The sequence below is a fragment of the Leptosomus discolor genome, chromosome 1 (assembly GCF_034619465.1).
Source record: "Leptosomus discolor isolate bLepDis1 chromosome 1, bLepDis1.hap2, whole genome shotgun sequence".
Lineage (NCBI taxonomy): Eukaryota > Metazoa > Chordata > Aves > Leptosomiformes > Leptosomidae > Leptosomus > Leptosomus discolor.
The window spans coordinates 171,214,754-171,238,328 of record NC_141391.1 but is presented as its reverse complement, the minus strand read 5'-3'; the positions used below and the strand labels follow the sequence as shown (position 1 = coordinate 171,238,328).

Below are 23,575 nucleotides of genomic sequence, written 5' to 3'. Positions count from 1 at the left end.
ATCAATCAGATTGAACAGTAACCATAAAATTAGAGACCTGAAATAAACAAGTGGTCGAACTGAAAATTAGTATAAAAGAAGCATGAAAACTAACAGCGAGGGCAGAGAGAGTTACAATGCAGCACTCATGATCTAGTTCAGCTTCAGAAGTTTCCCACTGTTCCTGCAGATGTAAGCGCTTCCTCTCTGCTGGATGCCATCAGCCTTGGCACTCCAGCTAACGGACTGGCAGTACCAAGCGCAGCACATAAGGACCCACACCACATGAGGGCATGTGACCTCCTGGGGTGATTTCTCACCAGTGCATGGATTAGCAGACTGCAGGGAGGCGCATGGGTGCACATAACACCAGAGCACCCCCACGTGTACACAGCACCCTGGAGCACATACAGGAGGTGTGTGCACACAGTGAACTTGCACTCTCAGGAAAGGGTGCGTATGCTGGTAACCTGAAGAGTCAGGGAGTGCAAATAACTGTGTGAATGTGGATGTATGGGATGAAAAATATTTGGGATTAATTCCTGAATAGTGCTTAAAGATTTTTAGGTCTATAGTAACATTTGTATGTGGCTTAATATTGTGATTTACCTTTTGCATTGTTGATATCGATTCTGAATGTATAGTTCACTGACTGCCAGTTATTTAACATTTTACTAACAAACCAATAAACCATTCCTGTTCTGATTTGATTTGAATTGAGCAGTTTATCCCTGTAACATTTTCCTCATCTAACAAATTACATTATTGTATTAAAACCTCTGTTTTATGTATTAAAACCCTTTTGAAAAATGAAAGCAGCAAAATTACTTACAGAATATGCCTTTATTTTTGTAGCATCCTGTTCTTTTTGCTCTTCTAGCTTTTTCTTTTCCTCTCTCATATCTTCTGATTCTTTCTGCCAGCTTTCCTTTTGACTAAAACAGTAATTAAATACTTTCATTTAGAATGATGAAAGACTTGAGGATTTTTAAAACCATAACTAAAACAGCAACCCTGAAATATTGCAAACCAAAATACTTTTATTTTTAGCAGTAAGATATTTTGAAAAAGACATTATAAATTGTAGATGGATCACTGAAAAACTATCCCCTCTGTTTAGGCTTCAGCTGGTTTTGTAATTATGAAAATACTTCTTAAGTTAAAGTGTCTTATCTCTTTTTCACATGTGTACTATAGTGCTGAGATATAGATGGCTTACTCCCCAAAAATATACACTCACAGGATTTAATCTGCTTTAAATTACACACTTGTATTTCAAATTAATTACTTTCTTGAACATGTCTTTGTAAAAATAGGCAAAGTTTAAAATTTTGCAAATGAAAACATTTCCACTTGAGTACCTCTCTGGAAACTCCAGGTCTCCCAGGGAGACAAAAATCATACTACTGGCATTTACCACGCTGTGAGCTTGTAAATGGGCCTTTTCTTTTTGAAGCAGACTATGCCCAGCAGATTTCAGCAGGTATTCACAACTGTTCCCAACAATTTGGCCAATAAGATTTACAGATAGATAAAACGGTTTGGCAAATAATCAATGACTCTTTCCATAACTGTTTCTTCTGCATGAAGCACTTGCACATCCATTAGCTAAGAGAGTCTGTTTGCAAGGGGAACAAGGTTTCTGCAGTTCCTGAGAGCCAGAATACCTAAGTTGATTTTGAAATATTTTTCATTAATCATACAGAATGGTACAGTATCATAAGGAAAGATTACTTGCTCATGCTCTGAGAATTCCCCACAGCACAGTAGTTGTCTTTTTCTTTAGAAGATGTCAGTTCAAATTTCCCACAGGAAGTGGACAGAATTAAACTTAGGTTTCCCATATCCAAATTCTGCATTAGAGATCAGACTTCTAAACAAAAGGGCAGGCAATGGCTTTAATATTAACTCAAATTTTTCAATGGTTTTCAGATCCTTCCTTCTATTACATTCATTTTATTTCAGATGCATAAAGGACATAATTTCCCACCCTAGTTTTTCTATTTCAGTGAAAAACAAACAAAAACATAAAAAGATTAAGCTTTGCTTTGGCCCAAACCACTCTCCTCTATCCACTGACTTATTTGAAAACAAAAAAGACTATGAACTGCTTATGCATGTCTAATAAGGAAGTTCCTATAGACTGTACAGGACAGTTTAGGCTAATTTAAACAAGTAATCACGGGTACTTCGTCAGTAGTATTTCCTCTTCAAAGAAGATCTCTTAGTTTCTTCCATAATTGAAGAAAACGGATGAAAAGGAAAGAAAATACTCTGAAAGTGAGCCCTTATGGGATGCTAAGTCAAAGAATCTCCTCCCCTAACTTCAATCAGTAACAGGTTTGGAGAAGAAGCCGTGAATCATTTTATCCCTGTCATTGGCGAGATCTAATCTAGTAGTAAATGAGGCAGTATATTATAGCCTTTACATTTTCAAAAAGCTATAGCCTTAATGCGTCAAACAGAAGTAATGGGATCTGGGAAGTCTTAACTGATTCAAAGAATGAACAGAAGGTCCTAAAAGATAAAACACGCTTATTCTAAACGCCATCCAGTGACTGTTCATTCCAATCCAAAGACAGCGATGACACAACTAACAGTCTGTTAGCTGAAGAACCCAAATGTCCATATTCATCCCTATGCTCCTAAGAGATGAAAATCCTTTTTTTTTAGACCATAGGAATTTTACAGAAATTGCATTCAATGAAGCATATAAAGGAACTAAGAGTCTGAAAGAAAATCAACTACAAAGTCCTGACAACCTGAAATTCTGAAACAGAGATCTCTGACTGTGTTTGGATATCAGTTTTCTTTTTTTCACCCACAAAGAAAATGTAAGGACCCATACTTGAAAGCAAAAGAAAATGAGACTGAAGGGTCCATAATACCAGGTTCTAACAAAATATGAGATATCAGATTCAGAAAGCACAATGCAATCCTCATCATAAAGTATGCAATATGAAAAGAGTCCAGCAGAAAATGTTTTCATAAGAGTTTTCTGAATCTTTACAGGAATAAAGAAAACATATGGAGTCCATATCCAAAAGCAGCAGCATTTATGACATTAAACAAATAACTACTTCAACACAGCAGCAAATCTTGTATTAAAAATTAATAAACATTTAGATAGTTGAACTTCCATAATTCAGAAAAGAGAACAATACCTTTGATATTCTTTATACAGCAAGCCTTGCTGATGACGAATTACTGCAAATTTTCGTTTGTAGTCCTCTACTGCATCTTCTAATTGTTTAAGTAACTGTTCTTTATTTTCCAGCTCCTAATGATTATTTTCCAAATAAAAACATTGCAGTGATTAATATATGTTTTAAACATGAAAAGATTAATCAAAATGCCAGTTCTCCCTTGGGTTTTTCAAGATAGATGCTTGTGTCATCAACTGTGTGAACTGCACATATGAAATGTGTATTTTCTTCAGAAGCAACAGATGAAAAAAGGCCAATAAATTTTCACATTCATATTAACAGGCGTTAAATAGTGCATAATTGCACTGTGGATTACAGCCCTCAAAGTTCAAAACACCATGACGTATTGCTAGTCCACAAAGAATACTAGTTGAATGTCTAACTGTTCCCAAATACTCTTCTACTTCATAGTCATGTACAGCTGAAAAATATTCTTTAATCAGCAAACTGATTAAAAGACAGAACAAAATAATTTAATAATAATAAATAGAGACCTTTGCTGTACAGAGAAAAACTGTTCAGAGTAGGATTTGCACATACAGAGTCTGGTGTGGAATCCAGACAGCAGTAAGAGACAATTTCTCATAGTAAGAGAGCAACTGCAGCAGTAGAAGGAAGAGTAGGCAAATATTTAAATCAAAATTCAGATTCAAACAAAAAAAATCTGAATTGTTGTCAAAAAGTTCCAGGTTTACAACACAGCAAAATATTTAGAGCTTTAAAAAAAACAGAATAGTCCAAAAGGTTTACTGGGTATCAGAACTTCAACTTCAAAAGAATTTTGGAGTGTTCTCCCATGTCCATATGTGGGACGGTACTAGGTTTTGGAGGAATTAGCTATATGTTACAAATATTCTTGTCATCAAGGAGTAAATGAGTTACCTGTATAAGACGTATTAAATACTCATTCAGAGAATTAATCATATTAACACTTGAAGGAACCATTCCTTCTGGAAGATTCACTGTTTGGAAGACAATATTGGCACCTTCTGACTGACGTAATAAGCATATTTCATTTTTCAGTTGTGCAATCTAAAGAAAAGAAACAAAAACATAAAGAAGTAGCTCTTGCTATTCAATTAAAAAAAACCCAACACCTGATGGAAAATATATTCTTTTCCTGTGCCACATCAGCTGTTATTAACAACCTAATTCACTTCCATTTATATTCTAAAACATTTGAACAGTCTTTTAAAAATGCTGTGATTCCATAAATCATTAAATCCCTAATATCTCAGGCCAAACTTATCACATAACTGCAGCCATCAGAGTAGCTTCACATATCTGAGGACTCATCACAGTTTTATACTAAATTGTTTAAAATGTAGTGCATTTCTATTCCTTCTAAAAAAGATGAAGTTTTGGAAAGATTATTGCAGTGGCTATTTGATGTTTTATTCTAAACAAACCTTTGCCTTTTCATTTAACTTCTTAAAAGCTCTCCAGTTCTCTAACAGTACCTAAAATACTATTCTAGAATATTAGTTACTGGCAAATTTTTTTGCATCACCAAAGCTGTTCTAAAAGGCAAATTTAAATTCGGCTTCTCGTAAGATTATATTCAATTCCTCAATCCTGCCCTGGAGGAAGCATTTCACAGAATCAACTGTACAACTTAAAATAAAAAACAGGATTTTATAGAACAATTAATTATTTTAGAACTACAAATGCAAAAGTACTGGCTTTTTGAAGAAAGAAATACGTGAGCTTTTTTGGGCACAGCTCTCCCCAAAATATAGGCGTGCTTGGTGTTTAACACGACAGGATATTCAGAGGATAAAATAACATTAAGAAGAGTAAGATTTGAACTTAAAGTTGACAAATTGGTAGATCCAACACGTAAATTTAATTAAGATTTGTATAATTACACTGTTCACATAAGCTAAAGTCAGTATCTTATAGACTGTGTGGTTTTGGTCTAAAATATCACAGCAACCACTTTTCAAGTACAAAATAAATTTAATTAAATAAATTGTATACCTTTTCATTTGCATTTGCCAGCTGATTAGAGAAATTTGTTGCCTCCTTCTGAGCCTGTTTCAGTTCCTGTCTTAATTCTTCATTCCGTCCTGTAAGCTGGTCAACCTGAGCTTTCAAGTGCACACTAGCATCAAAGATTCCCTCTGAATTCTTTGATTCCATTGCCTAATGCAATAAACATTTTATTAAGAAGTGCAGAAAAGCTTTGTTTTTTCTTAATAAACTGAAGCCCTCAAGTTTAGACTACATGAAATTAGCAAAACCCATGACATTTCAAGGTTTAAAATCTACTTATCAGTTTCCTGATGGTATATTTGCTATAGACATTGATTTAAATGGTTAAATTTTCTTGTAAAAATAGTGGGTTTTTGGTAAGATGTTTGAAAAAAGAATGTTCTTAAACATTTCCTGCAAGTCCCATAGACATAAAAGACATTCAAATGAACTTTTACCTACGCTTTATGACCGGGACAATACACTTGCCAACACTTGCCAAAGACCGTTTTATACTATCCAGCTGAAGATTATTGTTATTTTTTTTAATTTTATGGCAATGTCTTGTTGCTATATATTTTTAATTTGCATTTTAGAGGTATCACACTATGTACTCCTTCTTGTAACTAAGGAAGCATATGTATAAGGAAACTACTATTTAATTATACAATAACTCAATAACTAAGGAGAATAAAAAGCCCGTAAATCCTATAAAGCTAAATATACTTTAGAAAGCAAGCTTACGTTAACTAAGCGATCCAGACTAGGGATTATTAAGGCTGTTTCTCCTCCCTTCACATTAGGATCCTTCTGCATGTCCTTGACAGCTTGCAATATTTCTTTCATTCCTTGTTCAAGGTGTTTATTCTCTTCTGATAACACTTTTACTGTAATAAAAATTGTAAACACGTCTAAACAGTGAAAAAATGAGTTAAGGTTTCCTAAGACATGACATCATAATACGTGTTAATTTGATACATAAAAAGAATGTTCATATTATATATAGACATAACCAATTAGGACGTTAAAAGCAGAACTGCTAGGAACATCTGAAGAGTGTATTTTGCTGGAGAAATACCAACAGAACAATAATAAAATGGTTCACGGGAACACATTTGATCTTATTGAACCTTCCAGTCTTCAATGTTTCCTGCCACTTTTTTCACTTCTTTAGTAGCCTGTCTGACTGGCTTTCACAAATCCAGAAACATTAGAAATGTTTGGGTGTAACAATGACGCACATATGAACTGCCTGAATTCCTGCTGCAGACTGCGAAAAGAGAACATTTAAACTATGTGGCTGTAATAAGGACTTTCACGACATACAATTTTCCTGCCACCACCATTACTTTCTCTGTGGAATCCCAGAGTTTCCAGCACAGAGCAAGAAGTCTAGAAATTTTTTTAAAAACCCCAACAAACCTATCACAACATTCTCTGCATCTTCACAATATGGCGAACTGTCCTGAAGACCCAGCAGTGAACTGCAAAATTAGGCAGTTTCACCAAGTCTATTTTGAAAAGTCAAAAAGAATTTTTAGAATTCACCTTCTGTGGGAAAAAAATAAGATTCTTGTCTAGAGAAATTAGCATTATTTTTATTTCAGAGTTTGCAAGCAGTGCAATTCAGCTAACGTACATATATACGTAGACAGCTAGTGGGTTTAATCCCCCAACACTTCCTTGGAGCCATAAAAGCACTACAATTATACAAGTAAATTGTATAATTGCTATAATTGGGATCACTCACAGCCTTAAAGCCTATTACATCTTATTCAGGAAGGATAAACATGAGAGATCCTAGTTTAATGTGTTTACTATGAATAAACTATGTTTCATGTACTATCACTAATTTGTTTTAAATTAGCAACACTATATATGTATTTATACACACGTACACAAAGATGTGCATTAATATAAACACAAAATTAAGAAAAAAGAAGTCATTAATGAGAATTCGAAGAAATTCCAATTTGACAAATGCCATTTACATTCATTGTTTTGTAGTCATTATGTTCATACCTGGACAATTCACAACCATAATTTCCACAGTTCATAAGTGTATCAGAATGATTGCAGAATAACCTTCCATGTACACAGAAAATTCAGTCATTGTGAAAGATAACAAACTAAATTGCATTTAAAACAGAAACTGTAAAGTCAGACACTTGTGGTTACAATCACAGAAACAGAACAACTACATAGGCAAGCTATCGGCAGGTACCTGATAATATTCCTTAGTTTTAAAATACGTTGCAACTTACATTTAGATTGAAATTTGGCTATTACAGTCCTGCTGTTCTCCAAATCTCTTTCTCTCACACTTAATTCATTTGCAAGATACTCATTCTAAAGAAATGAACAAAGAAAACTCAAAAATTGTAATTTAGGAATTTTAGTATCAGAATTTTCATTAAGACTCTCTGGTTAAATAAGAATAAATTCTTGAAAATATTGCTAATACACATATATTCAACAGTGAAATTACATAGCATGTAAACCGAAATGAGGTGTTATATAGAAAGTAACAACCAAAGAAATAGCCTCATCTTCACAGCAACAAAATTATCAGGAAAAAAATATTTAAACCATGAATAAACTTCATATATATATTTTTCCTGCTTTTTTGGGTTGGTTTTTTTTTGTTTGTTTGTTTGTTTGTTTGTTTTTTAAGAACACTGTACTACCTGCACTGCCTGGCTTCTGCATCTTTCAAGATTTAATTCTGTTTAACTATTTAGCAAACTCTTGATAAACAAATCTGCTCATTGTGAAAAAAAAACAAAAAAACCCAACAGTAAGTTATTAGTATAGGATTCTATCTCCATTTATATACAAATATATATATATATATTTCGAAGACTTACCTTCCAAAAAAATAAAAAACCCACTTTTCTACTGAAAATGCAATTAGTAGGCACTATTCATTCCACAGCTTGGCTAACAAAGTATTTTAAGACAAATCACAACAGCAAAGCATACTCCTGCAGCATGGAAAAACTCTTGTATAGTTTAAAAAAGCCTGATGTATATAGACGTGTACTTTCCATTGATCAATTACATAGATCAGTGGGCTCAGCAGAAATGCCAACAGTTCCAAAACATTTCAGCCAGCGATAGCAGAAAGACCTATTTGCTTATCTTATACATTGTAACCATGATGTTTCCTCATCACATTCTTAGATGGTTTCTCCAGCACAAAAAATAGATAGATTCTAATTTCAGCAGTCTAATGTTCTAGTCCCAGTCTTTTTTTCAAATTTGGAGTATGCCTTCATGAAAATTTCCCAGTCTGCATATGAATCTCCTGCCTGAAATGCAATGGCAACAGAGATGGATTCACCAGAAGAATTACACAGGGTGTATCCCATGGAACACTGCCCAGGGAAACACGTATTCTTGGGTCATGCAGAAGATGGAACAGCAGTGTAGTATAGACCAGAAGTCTGTGCGACTCTGAGGGATTGGCTTGATCCATACCCCAAATGTATCTCTAAGCAACCAAAGCAATGTTCCTCTATACAGAAAACTAACGCAGAACTTCAAGGTACCATTTTATGAAGCTTCAGTGAATAATTTTTTTATATAATTTACCATGTGAATAAAAGAAACCACAGCAAGCATCCTGAAATCTGTTCTTTCACTGATTATAAAAAGTTTTCAAAACCCCTTTTGAGAACCTAAAAGATTTTATCATTAGAGATCATTTTAATAAAAAGTGGAATTTTTCATTGGAAATATTTTTTTTCTGAAAACAGATATATATTATCTTTGTCAGTTGGCAGGGAAATAGATAAAAGATACATAAATAGATAGAAGAACAAACTCAGGAACTTCTTAGTTGTTTCCCAGAAGGAATAGTTCCCCTTTCTCATTCCAAAAATCTATACCATGCACTCTCTCTGGAGCTATGAGATATCCTCTAGTCAAATAATATCTGCAACTTTTAACAGAAATCTCATCTTCTACCTTTCATAACAAAGGACTGAATCAGTACCTACTTGATCCAACTAACGCTTATAAATTACCATTTGCATTTCTCTATATTTATTTAAAACATTTTAAAAAAATAATCCTCGAACTACATTGTTTAAAATATAGTTGCAACAATCAATTTGTGTGAGATGCAAGGCTGTATGCACTGATAAGAAAAGTGATGAGAACATTGTTTACACAGATGTGTGTAAAGTTTCAGAATAAAAACTGTTCTCTCTTCGTACCCATCTATGTGTGAGTGCATGGGTGTTGTGAAAATTTTTTCCACCAACAGGATGAAAATACATGCCTGCATTTTTCAATCCTATGTCAACAAATAAACTGCAAATTAATGACTTGGCACTTTTGTTATTAGAATAAAAACCCCATCAAATTCTATCAGAACTATCCTATAGCTTTAATAAATAAAGATGAAAGTAAACTAACACATTTTCATTATTTGAATTTACCTTCTAAATAACTCCAATGGAAATAAACATACTCATTCTATAAAAGTGTCTCACCTGTGACCTAAGAAGGGCTAAGTCTCTCCTCAACTGCTTTATGAGATTTTCAACAGGATCTACCTGATCTGAGTGTTCTGACTGTCCATTTTCAAGTCCACTTTCCAAAGTTTTTACTTGCAAGAATTCTGTTAGGCATTTCTTTCCTTCTCTGACCTCTTGAAAGGCAGTTAAATCAGAAAACCTTACTTACAAATAGTCTGCTTTATCCCTCCATGTCATCACTTGTGTTTTCTACATTACTGGCTTTCCAATAGCAGACGCACAAGGAATCAAGAGTATTTTCTGAGCAACAGTTCCAGGCGAAAATTTTCCTGAGCTGTTTGGTCTGAATGAGAAGTTACAGACACCTGATTCTGAAAAGATGGTTTGTTTCTGTAATTTCGGTTATTTACCTCTGAGGTCTGACACACTCGCTGATAAGCAGAAAGTGAATCCATGTTGTCTGATTTTAAATCTTTTGACATCTCTCTACTGTCTGTATAATCTGTTACCCACAATGTCTGTGTAAACTGTAGATCTGGTGATTCTAAAAGCTCTTCTATACTAAGAGCTTCAGAACTACAGTTGTCATTAACTAGTTGCCACTCTGTCATGTGTTTTGAACCTAAATGAACCAAAGAAGTATTTCTATTGCTTTCCAAGTGATCTAAATTCTCAAGTATGCCACAAGTTCTTCTAGATAGATTTCCCACAGCCTTACCGCTACATCTTTCTCTGACTTCAAAAGTCTAACTGGTGCTTCTCTATCTGCAAGTGTGTTTCTCTCTTCCACACTACATGACCCACTAGCCTATATCCACAAAAAAAATGGAATATTCACTAGTCTTCTAAAAAAATTATGCATTATTAATTCTTGATTTTTTTAAAAGCAATTAATAAAAGGACCTAGAGAAATATCTGAACAGGTATTTACAAGATAACACTACTTTATTATAAAAGAGAAATACAATAAATGTTTATGAACTTGCTTTATGAACCTACCTTTGCTTTTACTTCAGCAATATCATGCCTGTTCAAAAAATCCAATGTCCTCTTACTCATTCCCTTCTCTTCAGTAAAGCTATCAGTTATCTGCACATCACCAGCATCCAATCCTAATTGCAATTAAATGTACAAGTAATAAAGCATTATGAATTTTCATTAGTCCCCAAGCAAGGGAATATATTCCATTTAGTATATCTGGGTTCTAGTTTTCTACCTGCAAGGCAAGAAGCTGTAAACCTTTCCACTTGAGCACATTATGCTTCCCCGGGTGGCAAAGAACGGAAATTTTAAGATTTTTGAAACACATACATGATGCAGATTTACTGGAAATCATGGCAAGATCATCCTGCATCTAAGAACTGCAAGCCAATGACACAACTCTCAGTGATGTATAACTAGCCATCACAAGTCAAAAAGCTACTGGGCTGTAAGACTACGAAAATACAAAATCACTCACCTCTTCCTACTGATTCATGAAACGTATTTAGCCTTGTAATTTAAACAAATGAGTAAATACAACATAGCTATATTATTACGTATAGACAGCATGTTTTTGAAAATACAGTTTATAGCAAAAAAAATCCTACCTATTGTTGCAACTCTTCTTCCTTTATCCTGAGCAAACTTACGAATCTGTTTTTTCAGTTCAATTCTTTCCTCTTCTAGTCTTTCAATCTACATATTATTATTCACAGATCAGTATTTCATTTTGTTCAAATACATTTTTATTATGTCGCTCTTAGACAAAAATAGAATTTATCACTTGCCTCTTGCAAAAGAATCTGGTTTTCAGCTCTGTACTGCTGCTGCTTCAGTCCTTTGCTGTTTCTAAATTCATTTAAATCAATCATTGCCTTTGGCTCAAGCCCTAAAACACAGTACACGCTGTATAATTACTCACTAAGGAGTAACATTAAGGACAGTAATGATTAGAGTGCAGGTAATTTAAATAAGGACATAACTAGTCAAGTAGAATTAAAAAATACTATGTTGATAGTTGAATATATGTATTTCTTTATATGTACACACATCTTATGCTCCATGCAATAATACCAGAAGAAAGCATAGTTTTACTTCACTTAAAAAGCAAAATGCAATAAAATGCCACCCAAAATTAACTATACTTATGTTTAGATTCTTCTATGTAAAAACAAGCCTGTCCAAAGTTTTCTCTGTGTTTTTCAATCTAGCATTACAACTTCAGCATGTTATGGTTCCCAACTACCATATTATGAAATTAATTAAACAGTGTATAGTCAAAGAGGACTCGAAACCAAAAAGCACTAAAAAACCTATTCTACTTTCTTCAGTCAAGTAAGCCAAGTTTAGTCATGTACATTCAAGTTTAACCATGCAGTTTGTCCTAACTAACTAAAACTACTTGCAAGAACTAGCAGAATATACAAAATCATTTCCAAGTAGTTACTTGGTATAGTTAAAAATTGTCATGGTAATAATTTTATTTCAATTCTTACACAACAAATAATTGAAAAATTAATGGATATAGCATACCTAAGCGCTCTCTGAGTTCTTCATTTTCATCAAGAAAATCATTTATTTTAAGTTCAAGTTTATTGACTTCCTTAACTAATGTTTCAATCTCATGATCTCGTATTTTGATTTGCTTTTTTAAGTCTTTTATTTCAGCAACAGCCTCTTCCAAACCATATATTCCCTGCAAAAACCCAAATGGAAAGTGAAAACAAAACTTCAGAAAAGTTTGATTGAAAAAAATCAACAGAAGATGTAAGAAAATTAATCTGTCTTTCATCATTACACAGATAAGAAAAAATATTTTTCAACCTGTATCGCTCTTCTGCACTGTGCTTAGTGAAAAAAGTTACTGAATAAAAGCAGATCCTACAAATCAATCTCTTGAATAGAGGAGTCTCTGCGTATTTCAAAATTGAGTCCTCTTACTACATGATCCTTCAAATAATCCTATCTTGAGTGTTCAACTAGGGTTCAATGGATTTCACAAACCTATATCAGTATGTTAAAACCGAGGACTTGTAAACATTGTCATGTATGGCTAACAAATCACATGCAGTTAGTGACTGCTAAATGTTATTAAGAAAAGGAAAGGGCAGAAGAGGGGGAAAAGAAACGGGGGAAAAGAAACAGGGGAAAAGAAACGGGAAAGCCAGCATCAGACGTCATTACTTAATTTCTAATTAGAACCCAGTCAATAAAAAAACGGAAGGACAAAACAATCTCCTAAAAATAAGATGATATACTCTGTCCACTCTGACAAATTGTTTACCAGTTCATAGTCCCTCATTCGTTTCAGAGTCTCAACAAGCTCTTTGTCCTTTTCTTTAGCATCTGCTTCTGCTAATTCTGCTGATTTCTCAGCCTCCTTAGTTCTCTCTTCCAGCAATTTTAACTTTTCTTGCATATCCCCAAAACGGTTCTGCTGAGGAAGAGATGAGTGACCTGGAAAGAAAAACCTTGCTCTGTTTACATTTCAACTAGGAATTCTTGCTATCAGCCATTAAGCACAAAAGAAACACTACAGACGATGCTATAAAGGAGATCTTAATTTTCTGCTCTTTTTAATTAAGTAATTACAAAATTCTACATACGAGAGCTTTTTTTCTCCCCAATTGTTCATTCAAACAATATTTATAAGAAGTAAGTGCATGTAAGAGACGTCAGAATTACATCTGAATTGCATGCTACTACTCATTTGCGATTCTTGATAGAGCTGAGACCTTATATAACCTCTACAGACCAGGTATAGTTTTATTAGGCACTGCATTATCCATAAAATCCACTGAAGTACTGTGAATGAATTTAAACTCTTCACAAATGTTTAATAAATGGAAATGAACAAAAAAATTGGAGACTAATATTACTCAAATACTACAAATATTTTTCGGTATTTCTAGAGAATAAGGAATGAACAGTAAATTTATGGTTTCTTACTTACCTTTCCATAGCCATTAAAATAAAATGGTCATGTTACCTTTATCTTTTTGGAGATCATTTTTTAATTGCTCAATAACAAATGCATTTTGTTCCATTTCTTTGGTATACTGTTCAACTTGCTCAGTAAGCAATCTTATCTGAGCATCTCGGTCTTGCACACCCTTCACACACAAGAAAAGAAATTTCATTAAATAATTCTTTACTGACAAGTAAGCTACCAACATAGAACACCACACAGTAAATCAAGAAATTAAAAGTAGCTAATACAAAACAATTTACAGAATGTCAAATATACTGTACTTACAACATAGAGTTCAGATATTATCTAGAAGTTGGGTATATAAAGGCAAAGCAGGAAAAATAAAAGAAAGAGTAAAAATAAAGCATTGAGACGCCAAAAAAAAATAAAAGCAGTATTGTAGTATATCAGTTTTAAATGGAACAGTTCTCTAAGAGTTAGCCAATGTATGACGAAAAGTTTCAGATGATACAGGTTTCTTAAAGCTTCCTCACAAACAACTGCCAGTGGGAACGGAAAGATACAAGTTTAAGATGGGGAGGACTAACAATCCATCATACATGACACCTGTATTGCAGGTTGCCTTTCAGCAAATCATCCAACTTTTAAAATTTCATATCACACCTTGTTTTGCATGCATATACATCCATATGTACACACAGACTATGAAAGCGACTTCTGTTTATATTATACCATTTGTGTGGTTATACATGAAAAAAAGTCACAGAAAGTAATTATAATGTAAAAATCTCAACAGCTGCCAACCTTTCTTTATACCAACGTTAGACAAACTGAGAGGATACATATAACCACACTTCAAATCGAAAGGTGAATAGCTTCGCAAAGTTGTAAGGAGCTAAACATAACCCTTTATAATGCAAACATACACTAAACCATAACAAGCTCAGTCCATTTTGAGTTAAAACGCAGTGCAGTAACTTGATTTAAATTTTAAGTGTCTGCTTTAAAAATATGCTTATTTCCACAAAACTGTTCAAAATGTCATGCTAATGACAAAAAAGCAACCTCCACAGCCATCTAGTCAGCTAAAATCAGGCTCTAGAAGCGTTATCAAAGTTAACTTTCACCTGCCTTCCTCTTCTCATCATCAGAGGTTGATTTGTACATATGGTTTTTCTTCTCTATCTGTTCCTAGTTTTGGCAGACTGCATAAATGTATCTCACCACACTGCTCAGCCTACAAGGGCCCAACATGTAACATAAATGTCATGCCACATTTATTTAAAAAACTTGAAGGAAGGCAGAAAATCATCCTGGTATTATACAGTATGCTTTCCATAAGGCATATTTCAGGGCTCCTAATGGACTATGTCATTTATTTATTCTTTACATGTTTTTTAAGAAAGTGGGGAAAATTCAGATCAGAAAGAACTGCATCATTTTGTACAAATAAGAGAGATACTTAAATTCTGGCTAGCTCTATCATGGACTGAACCACAGACTTAATAGTATAGCACCAGATGAGACAAAGGAACACAGAAAATTAAACGTTAGGTAAGACTCTTCCTTGACTAACAAATTTAGAGGACAGAAACTAAGCTATAATTTAAAAACATTGAATTATGGATGCTCAGATGTTAAAGCAATCACTTTACTAATAGTTAGAAAAGATAAATATGAAACTAACAGAAGCAACTACCAAGAGCTCAGTTCATACATACAGCAAGAGAATTTTCCTTTGTGCCTTGTCTATTAAGCTAACTTTGCAGTGGAATGAATCAACCTGTCTCATACTTCTCAAACATAAGTAACACACATTCTGGTACTTGCAAACTATGAAAGACTAAATAATTATGTGGTCACTAGCATATTTAGTGAATGGTGATTTCTATGCATGTAATTTCTCGCATAGACTGTACCTGCTGAAGGGCCAGTATACTGTTTCTGTCAACATCAAGTTGGGCCATTTTCATTTTCTCTTTCAAGTGAAACAACATTTGCTGATACTCTAGGAGTTCATCATCTTTTGAAGCTAAGATTTTCTGAAAAGAAGATAAAAACCCATCAGAACACTTGAAATAATTCCTAAAATAATAAGAAAAAGTATTAAAAAGTACCTTCCATTCTTCAACTTTTGCATTTACAGCTGCCATGAGTGGATCATCTTCCTCATTCTTTGCTTTTAGCTGGTCTGAAAGCTCCTGAACCTAGAAATGACATTTGGACGAACATCACATCACAAAAATATTTTGCTTAACCAACGTAGATCTACCAACACGCTACATCAAGCACATACAGTTCAACAGATTAGCATTACAGCAGCAAGGGAAGGACAAGAACAGAGTACGACCAATATTTTGTACAAAAAAATATTTTGATCTGCAGTCAAGTTTTAAAATTTGCAGCAAATTTAAAGTTCACATTACTTTTAGAGACTTATTTCGGCAGAGCATGTGTTTTTAACTGGGTATGTTGAATGTTTTTTAATTTAAGATACGAAAATACAGTATAAACCTAAAAAAAATTACGTTCAATACTATAAGTCAGTTCTTACTTGAAATTTGTACTGTTCTTTCTCTTTTCTTAACTGATCCATAACAATATCAGATTGTTGCACAATTAATTTCATTTTGTTATATTCATCAGTCATTTTCTCCATTTCTTGCACTGATTCCTCAAGATTCTTCCTCATTTCTTGGTTTTGAATGTCTAACTTCTCATTAGCTTCAGTCAAATTCTGCAAAATTATAGAAAAAGCTGCACACCTTAGTACCTGAATAAGCACTGATTTATAGCTACCTTAAATGTAAGGTTGAAAGTCTTACATGAAATTAGCACAGAAAAGAGTACTTGACCATCAATTTCAACAAATCCTAACAGCAAACAGAAGACACATCTCCCACTGCCAGTAACTTCGTTACCTTTGCCAGACTCACAGATGCAGAGTGTATGCATCGCAGAACCCAATTGCATTATGAATTCCCTTACTCTACGTGACTTCAACTGTAAATTGACACAGCTCTGTGAAAAACACTACTGTCAGTAACAGTTTAATAAATACTCAATAGCATGCATAGATTTTACCTGAATTTCATCCAAATACTGGACAAGCTCAAAGTTCTTTTTGGACAACTGTGATCTGTAATCAGAATCCTCTCCTCTTCTTAACAGAGTTGTTTCTTTTTGAGAATCTATTTGCCTCTGATAGTCAACTACATCCTGACGCAATTGTTCATTCTGCACAGAAAACAACCCAAACTTCAATCTATTTTGAAGAGTTGAAGACAAAACTGTTGCTTTTCTAGCAAGCTAACACAAAGAGCTAAGACAGTCAAAACCCACCCAAATTCCTACAGTCTGCTTTTAAAAAACTTAAAATCCTCACCTTTTTCTTTATGTGTTTTTTCTTCAGATTAAAAAGGAGAGGACAAGACCAAGAGAACAAAGCATGAAAAATATTAGAAATTAACTTTGTTTTAGGAAGCCCTAACCTGTGACAGAAGACTAAATAGGAATCAACATAGAAACAAAATAAAATAGTTTTCTATATACCTGTGCACGCATGTACACACACACACACACACACGTACATAAAAGGGCATTTTCATAGAATCACAAAATGGTTTGGGCTGGAAGGACCTTAAAGCTCATCTAGTTCCAACCCCTCTGCCACGGGCAGGGACAACCTCCACTAGACCAGGCTGCTCAAAGCCCCATCCAACCTGGCCTTGAGTACTTCCAGGGAAGGGGCAGCCACAGCTTCTCTGGACAACCTGTTCCAGTGCCTCACCACCCTCACAGTAAGGAATTTCTTCCTAATATCTAATCTAAATCTAAATTTTGAGGAATGATTCTCGAGGTTTCCCCCCAGGACACTAATTTAACTTGTGCTGTGTGTTTTATTCTCTCAGAGGCCAAGATTATAGGCATTAAATGCTATAAAATATGCATTGTTTTCCTAAAAACAGCTAGAAAAAATGTTTCAAGAGAATGAATAAAAAAAATTCTAGTAATAAAGAATGTTAATTCTATCTTTGCCTTTATCATTATATTACTTTTGACTTTTTCTACCTTTATTTTAACCAGACAATCTTACCAAAAGCAGCAAGCATAAACTGAATCCTGTCTAATATCCACCAAATCTATTTGTCAGTAGTATTTAAGAAAAATACTAAGATTCAAAACACAAATCCAGACTAAATTAATGCACAGCAGGACCATATAAATTCAAATGTAGACACCTCCTGACCTCTATTAACTAAGTTTCATTGGAGCAGATGTACCGTATATCTGCTAAATGTGATTAAAATTCCATATTCTCTTTGTAGCAGTAACCAGGAAATGTTCTAAAACCGAATTAAACATCACGCCATACCAAAGATTACAAAATACAGAAAGCAAATAATACACTTATTAATGAAGTTAAAAATACAGTAAATCAGCAATAATTCTTTACTAACCTCTCTCCTTAATTTGATGTTTTCATTTTCGGCATCTTCATTTCGAAGAGCAAGCTAGAACAAGACACAAAATCTTTATATGTATTACTGACAGCACAAATTATGAAAACAAAGAACTTCAGAAACAAATAGAAAACAAAAGCACAGCAGTCCTATTTCATCAGTATTTCAATTTTGGAGACTCTTTTCAGAACATCGACTTTTCAAAAGATGTGCCAGAACAGCTTTTAGAGAAGTCAAGCTGAAGTCCTTTTCTTACCTGTTCATTCACTTTCTTCTCTTTTTCCAGTTCTTTTTCTGTATCCGTTAACTGTCTCTCTTTTTGTTCTAATTGTTTTTCCAGTTGGCGGATCTCATCACGCAGAAAACGAGTATCACGACCACCAGCAGATCTTTGTGCCATCTTAAGAACATTAAAATGACACTATAAATATAGTACAGTTATTCAAAATAGAAAGAACTAAAAAAGCAAAGTAGATGCTAAGAATAACATTCCCAACGTTCAGGAAAAGCAACAGGAAGGGTTCACGAGCTTCTTTCAACAAAACCCAGAAATCTCAAAAAAATAAATGGGATTTATTCAAGTATTAAAAAAATCATTGTACATATAGCTCTTTACAAACCTGAGGCTGGTAAATATTCAAAAGCCCATAAAAAGCATTAGTTAAAATGTAGAGCTATCACATCTCTTTACTAGATTAAAATACTAGTCTGAAAAACCTCATTTAGAAAAAACACCAAACAGCATGCTATAAACTAACAAAATTTTAAAACATACCTCTAATTCATTTTGAAGTTTCATCACCTTTGTTTTAAATTGATTTTCTGTTAAAATAGAACAGGTATAGTGAATTACCAACAAGGTGAAAAGTACATAAATCAACAATGGTTAACCTCGGTCTTTAAATACTTGGCTTCACTGAAGCAATTGACTTCAGAGCAGTTAGTATTTTATTCAGTTACTTAAACTTTAAAAAAACCCCAAACGCCCAAACTAAAAAATGCATTTAACAAATCATTTAGGAACAGCATAAAAAGGCTTGCTTACCACATTTGGCTTGCTCTTCCCCAGCTTTTTCAACTTCTTCTAGTGCCAGCTCTACCTCTTGAACTTTCATCTGGGAAAAACGTATAGTAAACAAAGAAGAAACATTTACTACTAACGTAAATTAAAAGATTGTTCTGTAGATCTTATGTTTAAAATTATGAAAACAGTCACAAAAGAACATTAATTTTCCCTCTTTAAACAAATGAAACCACTGCAATTTTTCCCCATGCTGACAATTAAGCAGTTCAGATTGTTTAAATATCGTCTTTAGTAAGTTATTCTTCAGGGCTACCTAAACATTCAAAAGCATACTGCTGAGAATTGCACACAGCAAAAAAACCTCTCTAAAACCAATGTGCTAACCTATGCTGCTGTTATTTCTTGCTTTCAGTAGTACAGTTATGAGTAAATACAAGAAAGTATGACAGACTTATAGGAGCAGTTTTAGGATGGCAGTGCTTCTTCATTCACAGTGACATTTTTATTTACTCTAAAACATCAACCTACCACAAAAACGCCTATTACAGTTAATTACCAACAACCTACAACCAATTTTTGAGATACTTGTTTGTATTTTCCATCCATAAAACTAAAGTTCCTTAACTATGTAACTATGTTAGTCCTATTCACTTTACTTCCCACCGCCACATGCCATAATCCCAAGAGCTACAAGCAGATATTCTGGTGCAAGCACACACGTAGCACATAAATGCTCTTAGGAATAACCAGTGTGTTCAATGCAGGAAAAGAAAAAAAAAAAAAAAAGGAGAGTAATGACGTTTTCATTTAAAAAAAAAATAAACAAATGCATCTGCAGAACTGTAAGAAGTGAGGATGAATACAAACCCTCAATAGTGTCTGAGTAATTTTAAAAAGGTGTATCAGTTGTTCCAGAGTTTCAGTTTTTAACTCTTTCCCATCAACCTAAGGAAAGAGACAACAGTGTTTTTACACAAATATCAAAGAAATCCACAAAATAAATCATTTATATATGTGAAGGACCAGAGACAGTTTAGGGAAGAATGTATAACAAAACCCCAACGTTCTACTTTCCCTTTGAGTACCTTGGACACAATCTCCAGCAACCTGTCTGCTAGTTTCTCTTGATGAGGCAGAGTATCTGGATCAACTTTCATAAGCTTCTTCCAATCTAAAATGGGTGCCATACTGAATTTATAATTTTTTCCTAGAATAACAAATAAAATAACAATTATCAGATGTTTTCAGTGCCAATCAATTTTACATCAAATGATTGAAAGGAGAGTGGCCACTGAACAACACAAGATGACTCTAATAACTGTATCAATTTTGTAACACTGATTAACATTGTGTTCACATTTTGGTCTACTGCAAACAAGGACAGTATAGCAAAACCATTTTTTCTTTAAGTTTAAAATTACATCATGCATACTCAATGAATTTGTGACACTAACGGTGAAGATCAGGACACATGTGAAACCTCTATTTTAACTCCAATATCCTCTTTTCCTCCCCACCTCTCAATGAGGTATTTTTATGTCAAATGAACAAATGCAGCTGGATGCCCTTTGAACCAGGCCTTGTAGGATAAACATGTCCCCACAGTCACAAAATCATTATTCCTAATATTCAAAACACAACCAACACCCGCTTTAGTTTGATACTGTGAGCATCAGTTTCCTGCCATTAATTTCTAAGATATTAAATTTTCCTTTTGATTAGAATACTTGAGATAAAGGACAGTAAACAACTTGGAAACTGACAAAAATCCAATTAGAATGTGGTGCAAAGCTTTATTCTACTGCTTACCTAGTGGTCGCTGCGGGCCACAGTGACTTCTCATATACTTGAAAGTCAATGCAGTATCTGAAAAAAGCAAAAGGGATTGGAAGTCTTGCATTATTTCATTCTCTGCAGCTGTCTAGCCTTTGTTATGAAAAATTAAGATTCTGCCAAGTTTAAAACAGAACATTTTTTAATCTACTTATTGCCCTAAATAACAATTATGGCATAAATGATTAAGAAAATTAAGAAAGAAATAAAACTAACTAGAATATTCAATTCATTATTATTCAAAAAACTAATGACACAGAAGGGACATATATTTTATAGAACAAAAACCAAGCTCAATCAGTAACTGTAAAAATGCTTCTATGCTAAGCATAAGATTTTGAGATCTGTTCCATCATGTACCCTGTTTATCATTCAGCAGTTTAAAGACTCAACAACTGAAACTTCCTTCCTTAATGAAAGGCTGAACTGGTATTACTTTCCCCAACAAATATGCCTAAGCAGTCTGAAAGAAGAGCTGTAATACTGAAATCCAGCTGTATGCTTAAGGGAGGACAAAAAAAATCAACATTTCCTCATCTTTTCTGAATACCTGAACTTCTTGAGAGCTCCCCTATATTTATCATTTCTTCAGTGTTTGCTAAATGTTTTATAAAACATATGTTCCACATAATCCATGACTTCATAAGGATGACATCACATGTATGTTTTTGCTTTTCTGCTTTGTCACAGATGGCAAAGGAAAACAGGAGAAAATCACATGCAGGCGCATACCGATCTTTGCACTCCTCCTTCTGCAGTGAATTGAATACTACTTGATTAACATACTTGTTTAAGGGTTGTTTTTTTAAAAAACATATTAATTTTTTCTTAAATGATGAGATGAAGGAATTCTGGGTATGAAATGCTCACTAGTCAAAACTATTCTGAAAGCAAATACACAACCTTACTACTGTCAGTCTCTACCTACCTTCCATCTCTTTTTCTCTTAACTTATAAACCAACATCTTAAGAAAGTATCAGTCCTAAAATTCTATCCAAAAGGAGAGGTATCAGTACATAAATCAGAGACCAGCTGTAGTAGGTGCAGGGGCCACAACCTAAGCATACAGTATGTTCCACAGTACGTACCCACTTAAGGAAAATAAGAGAGAACTTATTTAATTGAAAAGTTTTCCATCATAAAATTTAGCCGATCACTCTCCTCAACTAGAACCTGTGCTTTTAGTTAACAGATGATCTGTGTGGTGAGACACTGAGATCAAGGCTCTACACGAAGTGTGAAATAGACGTGTATTTGACATTAATTATCACAGGATTTTCTTGACTTATTCAAGGAGTCAAACCGACATAAAATGGCCAGATGTTACAAAGTTCAGCAAGGGTAGCCAGGAAAGGAGGTCTGGTGGGCATGTTGAAGTACCATCAGAACAAAAATAATGTCCTGTGCTGACTACAGGAAACCACGTAAAGAGGCAGCTAAGCTACCATGGTGATACCTATCATCACAGTGAAGTTAAGCACCAGCAGCAACAGGTGTTCTTTTTCCACGAGGGTGTGTACGATGTGCAGCACAGTCACATATATTTGAGCAAGGCTGAATACCAAGAAGCAGCAGAGTCACACGGGAGGTGTACTCTGCTGTAACTTCGTATTAGTTTGCCAGGCCTGAACCCACTTAAGCTACTTCTGGTTTCCCAGTGACATCACCCAGAGCAGCTCTCATCTGCCAGCTCCGCAAAGCGCCAGATCTTAACTACAAAGCTCCAAGCAAAACGGCACCTGGTGCAGGGTTCCTATTTTCTTCCGATTTGTATATCCCAGACCCGGGAATGACACAGTCACAGACCACGACCCCTCCAGGATGCTGCCGAGAGTCGGCTTTACCTCCATTTCACCCGACTCGGCCGAATTAACAAATTGCTTTATTTTACGCCCAACTTCACACGGGGCACGGCCGAGGCACCAGCCGAGAGTGGACCCGGTGGCTGTGACCTCCACCGGCGGTAACGACTACGGTGCCCGTGCCCGGCCTCTCCCGCCTGGGGCCCGCGGCCCACCCGCAGGAGCGGCCCCGCCCTGCCGCACCCCGCCCCACCCCCGGCCCGGCTCCTGCGGTCCACGGCGCTCCCGCGGCAGAGGGGGCCGCCCCGGCTGGCGGAAGCGCACGGCGCAGCGATGTTGGCCTCGGAGCGCCCCCCGCCCCTTGACCTCACCGCTCCCCGAGGGCGGCGGAGGCCGCTGCTAGGCGACGCCATCAAACTCTCCCGCCGGCTCCGCTCCCGGGCACCCGCAGGCGCGGGGAAAGGCCCCGCGGTGCCAGCCGGGCGCTCCCAACCCCGGGGTACAGCGGCGCCGCGCAGCGGGGAGACGGGCGGGGCCGGCCGTGACCCCGCTCGGGCGAACCGTTCCACCGGGGCAACGGCGCCGGTGGCGGACTGCGCGTCCCGGCGTGCCGCGCGGCTCCGCGGGGATGGCAGCTCCCGGCATGCCTCGGGGCCGCCGCCAGGGGAGGGGGGGGGGCCGGTTTCCCGACAGCCTTTACCGGCTGGCGGGTGGGCAGGCGTGGTGCGCGTGCGCGGTGTCTGGCGGCGGCGGCGGCGGAACGAGCAGTGGGCGGCGGCGCCGGTAGCGGTGAGGCCGCTTCCTCCGCGGCCTCAGGTAGGGCGGGCAGCGGCGGGTGGGGGCTGTTCGCCCTCAAGGCGGGATTCGGGGAGGCGGGAGGGTTGGATCCGGTCCGG

At 35.8% G+C, this 23,575-nt stretch overlaps 1 protein-coding gene across 1 annotated transcript in view; it reads right to left on the bottom strand.

Moving 5' to 3' along the window:
- CEP290 (centrosomal protein 290) overlaps positions 1 to 20,230 on the bottom strand; it is a 55,251-nt gene extending 35,021 nt beyond the window's left edge. The window contains exons 1-23 of the mRNA XM_086480133.1: positions 20,129 to 20,230; positions 19,911 to 19,988; positions 19,065 to 19,134; positions 18,795 to 18,841; positions 18,276 to 18,419; positions 18,017 to 18,070; positions 16,641 to 16,793; positions 16,111 to 16,293; positions 15,674 to 15,763; positions 15,476 to 15,598; positions 13,881 to 13,901; positions 13,614 to 13,737; positions 12,909 to 13,081; positions 12,158 to 12,320; positions 11,413 to 11,513; positions 11,233 to 11,320; positions 10,643 to 10,755; positions 7,424 to 7,508; positions 5,904 to 6,046; positions 5,166 to 5,330; positions 4,068 to 4,217; positions 3,144 to 3,259; positions 812 to 914 (exon numbers count right to left, since the gene is read on the bottom strand). Of these exons, the coding sequence (XP_086336259.1) occupies positions 812 to 914; positions 3,144 to 3,259; positions 4,068 to 4,217; positions 5,166 to 5,330; positions 5,904 to 6,046; positions 7,424 to 7,508; positions 10,643 to 10,755; positions 11,233 to 11,320; positions 11,413 to 11,513; positions 12,158 to 12,320; positions 12,909 to 13,081; positions 13,614 to 13,737; positions 13,881 to 13,901; positions 15,476 to 15,598; positions 15,674 to 15,763; positions 16,111 to 16,293; positions 16,641 to 16,793; positions 18,017 to 18,070; positions 18,276 to 18,419; positions 18,795 to 18,841; positions 19,065 to 19,134; positions 19,911 to 19,988; positions 20,129 to 20,230 (2,589 nt within the window). The remainder of the gene's footprint in view (positions 1 to 811; positions 915 to 3,143; positions 3,260 to 4,067; positions 4,218 to 5,165; positions 5,331 to 5,903; positions 6,047 to 7,423; positions 7,509 to 10,642; positions 10,756 to 11,232; positions 11,321 to 11,412; positions 11,514 to 12,157; positions 12,321 to 12,908; positions 13,082 to 13,613; positions 13,738 to 13,880; positions 13,902 to 15,475; positions 15,599 to 15,673; positions 15,764 to 16,110; positions 16,294 to 16,640; positions 16,794 to 18,016; positions 18,071 to 18,275; positions 18,420 to 18,794; positions 18,842 to 19,064; positions 19,135 to 19,910; positions 19,989 to 20,128) is intronic.
- Positions 20,231 to 23,575: the final 3,345 nt, after the last annotated feature.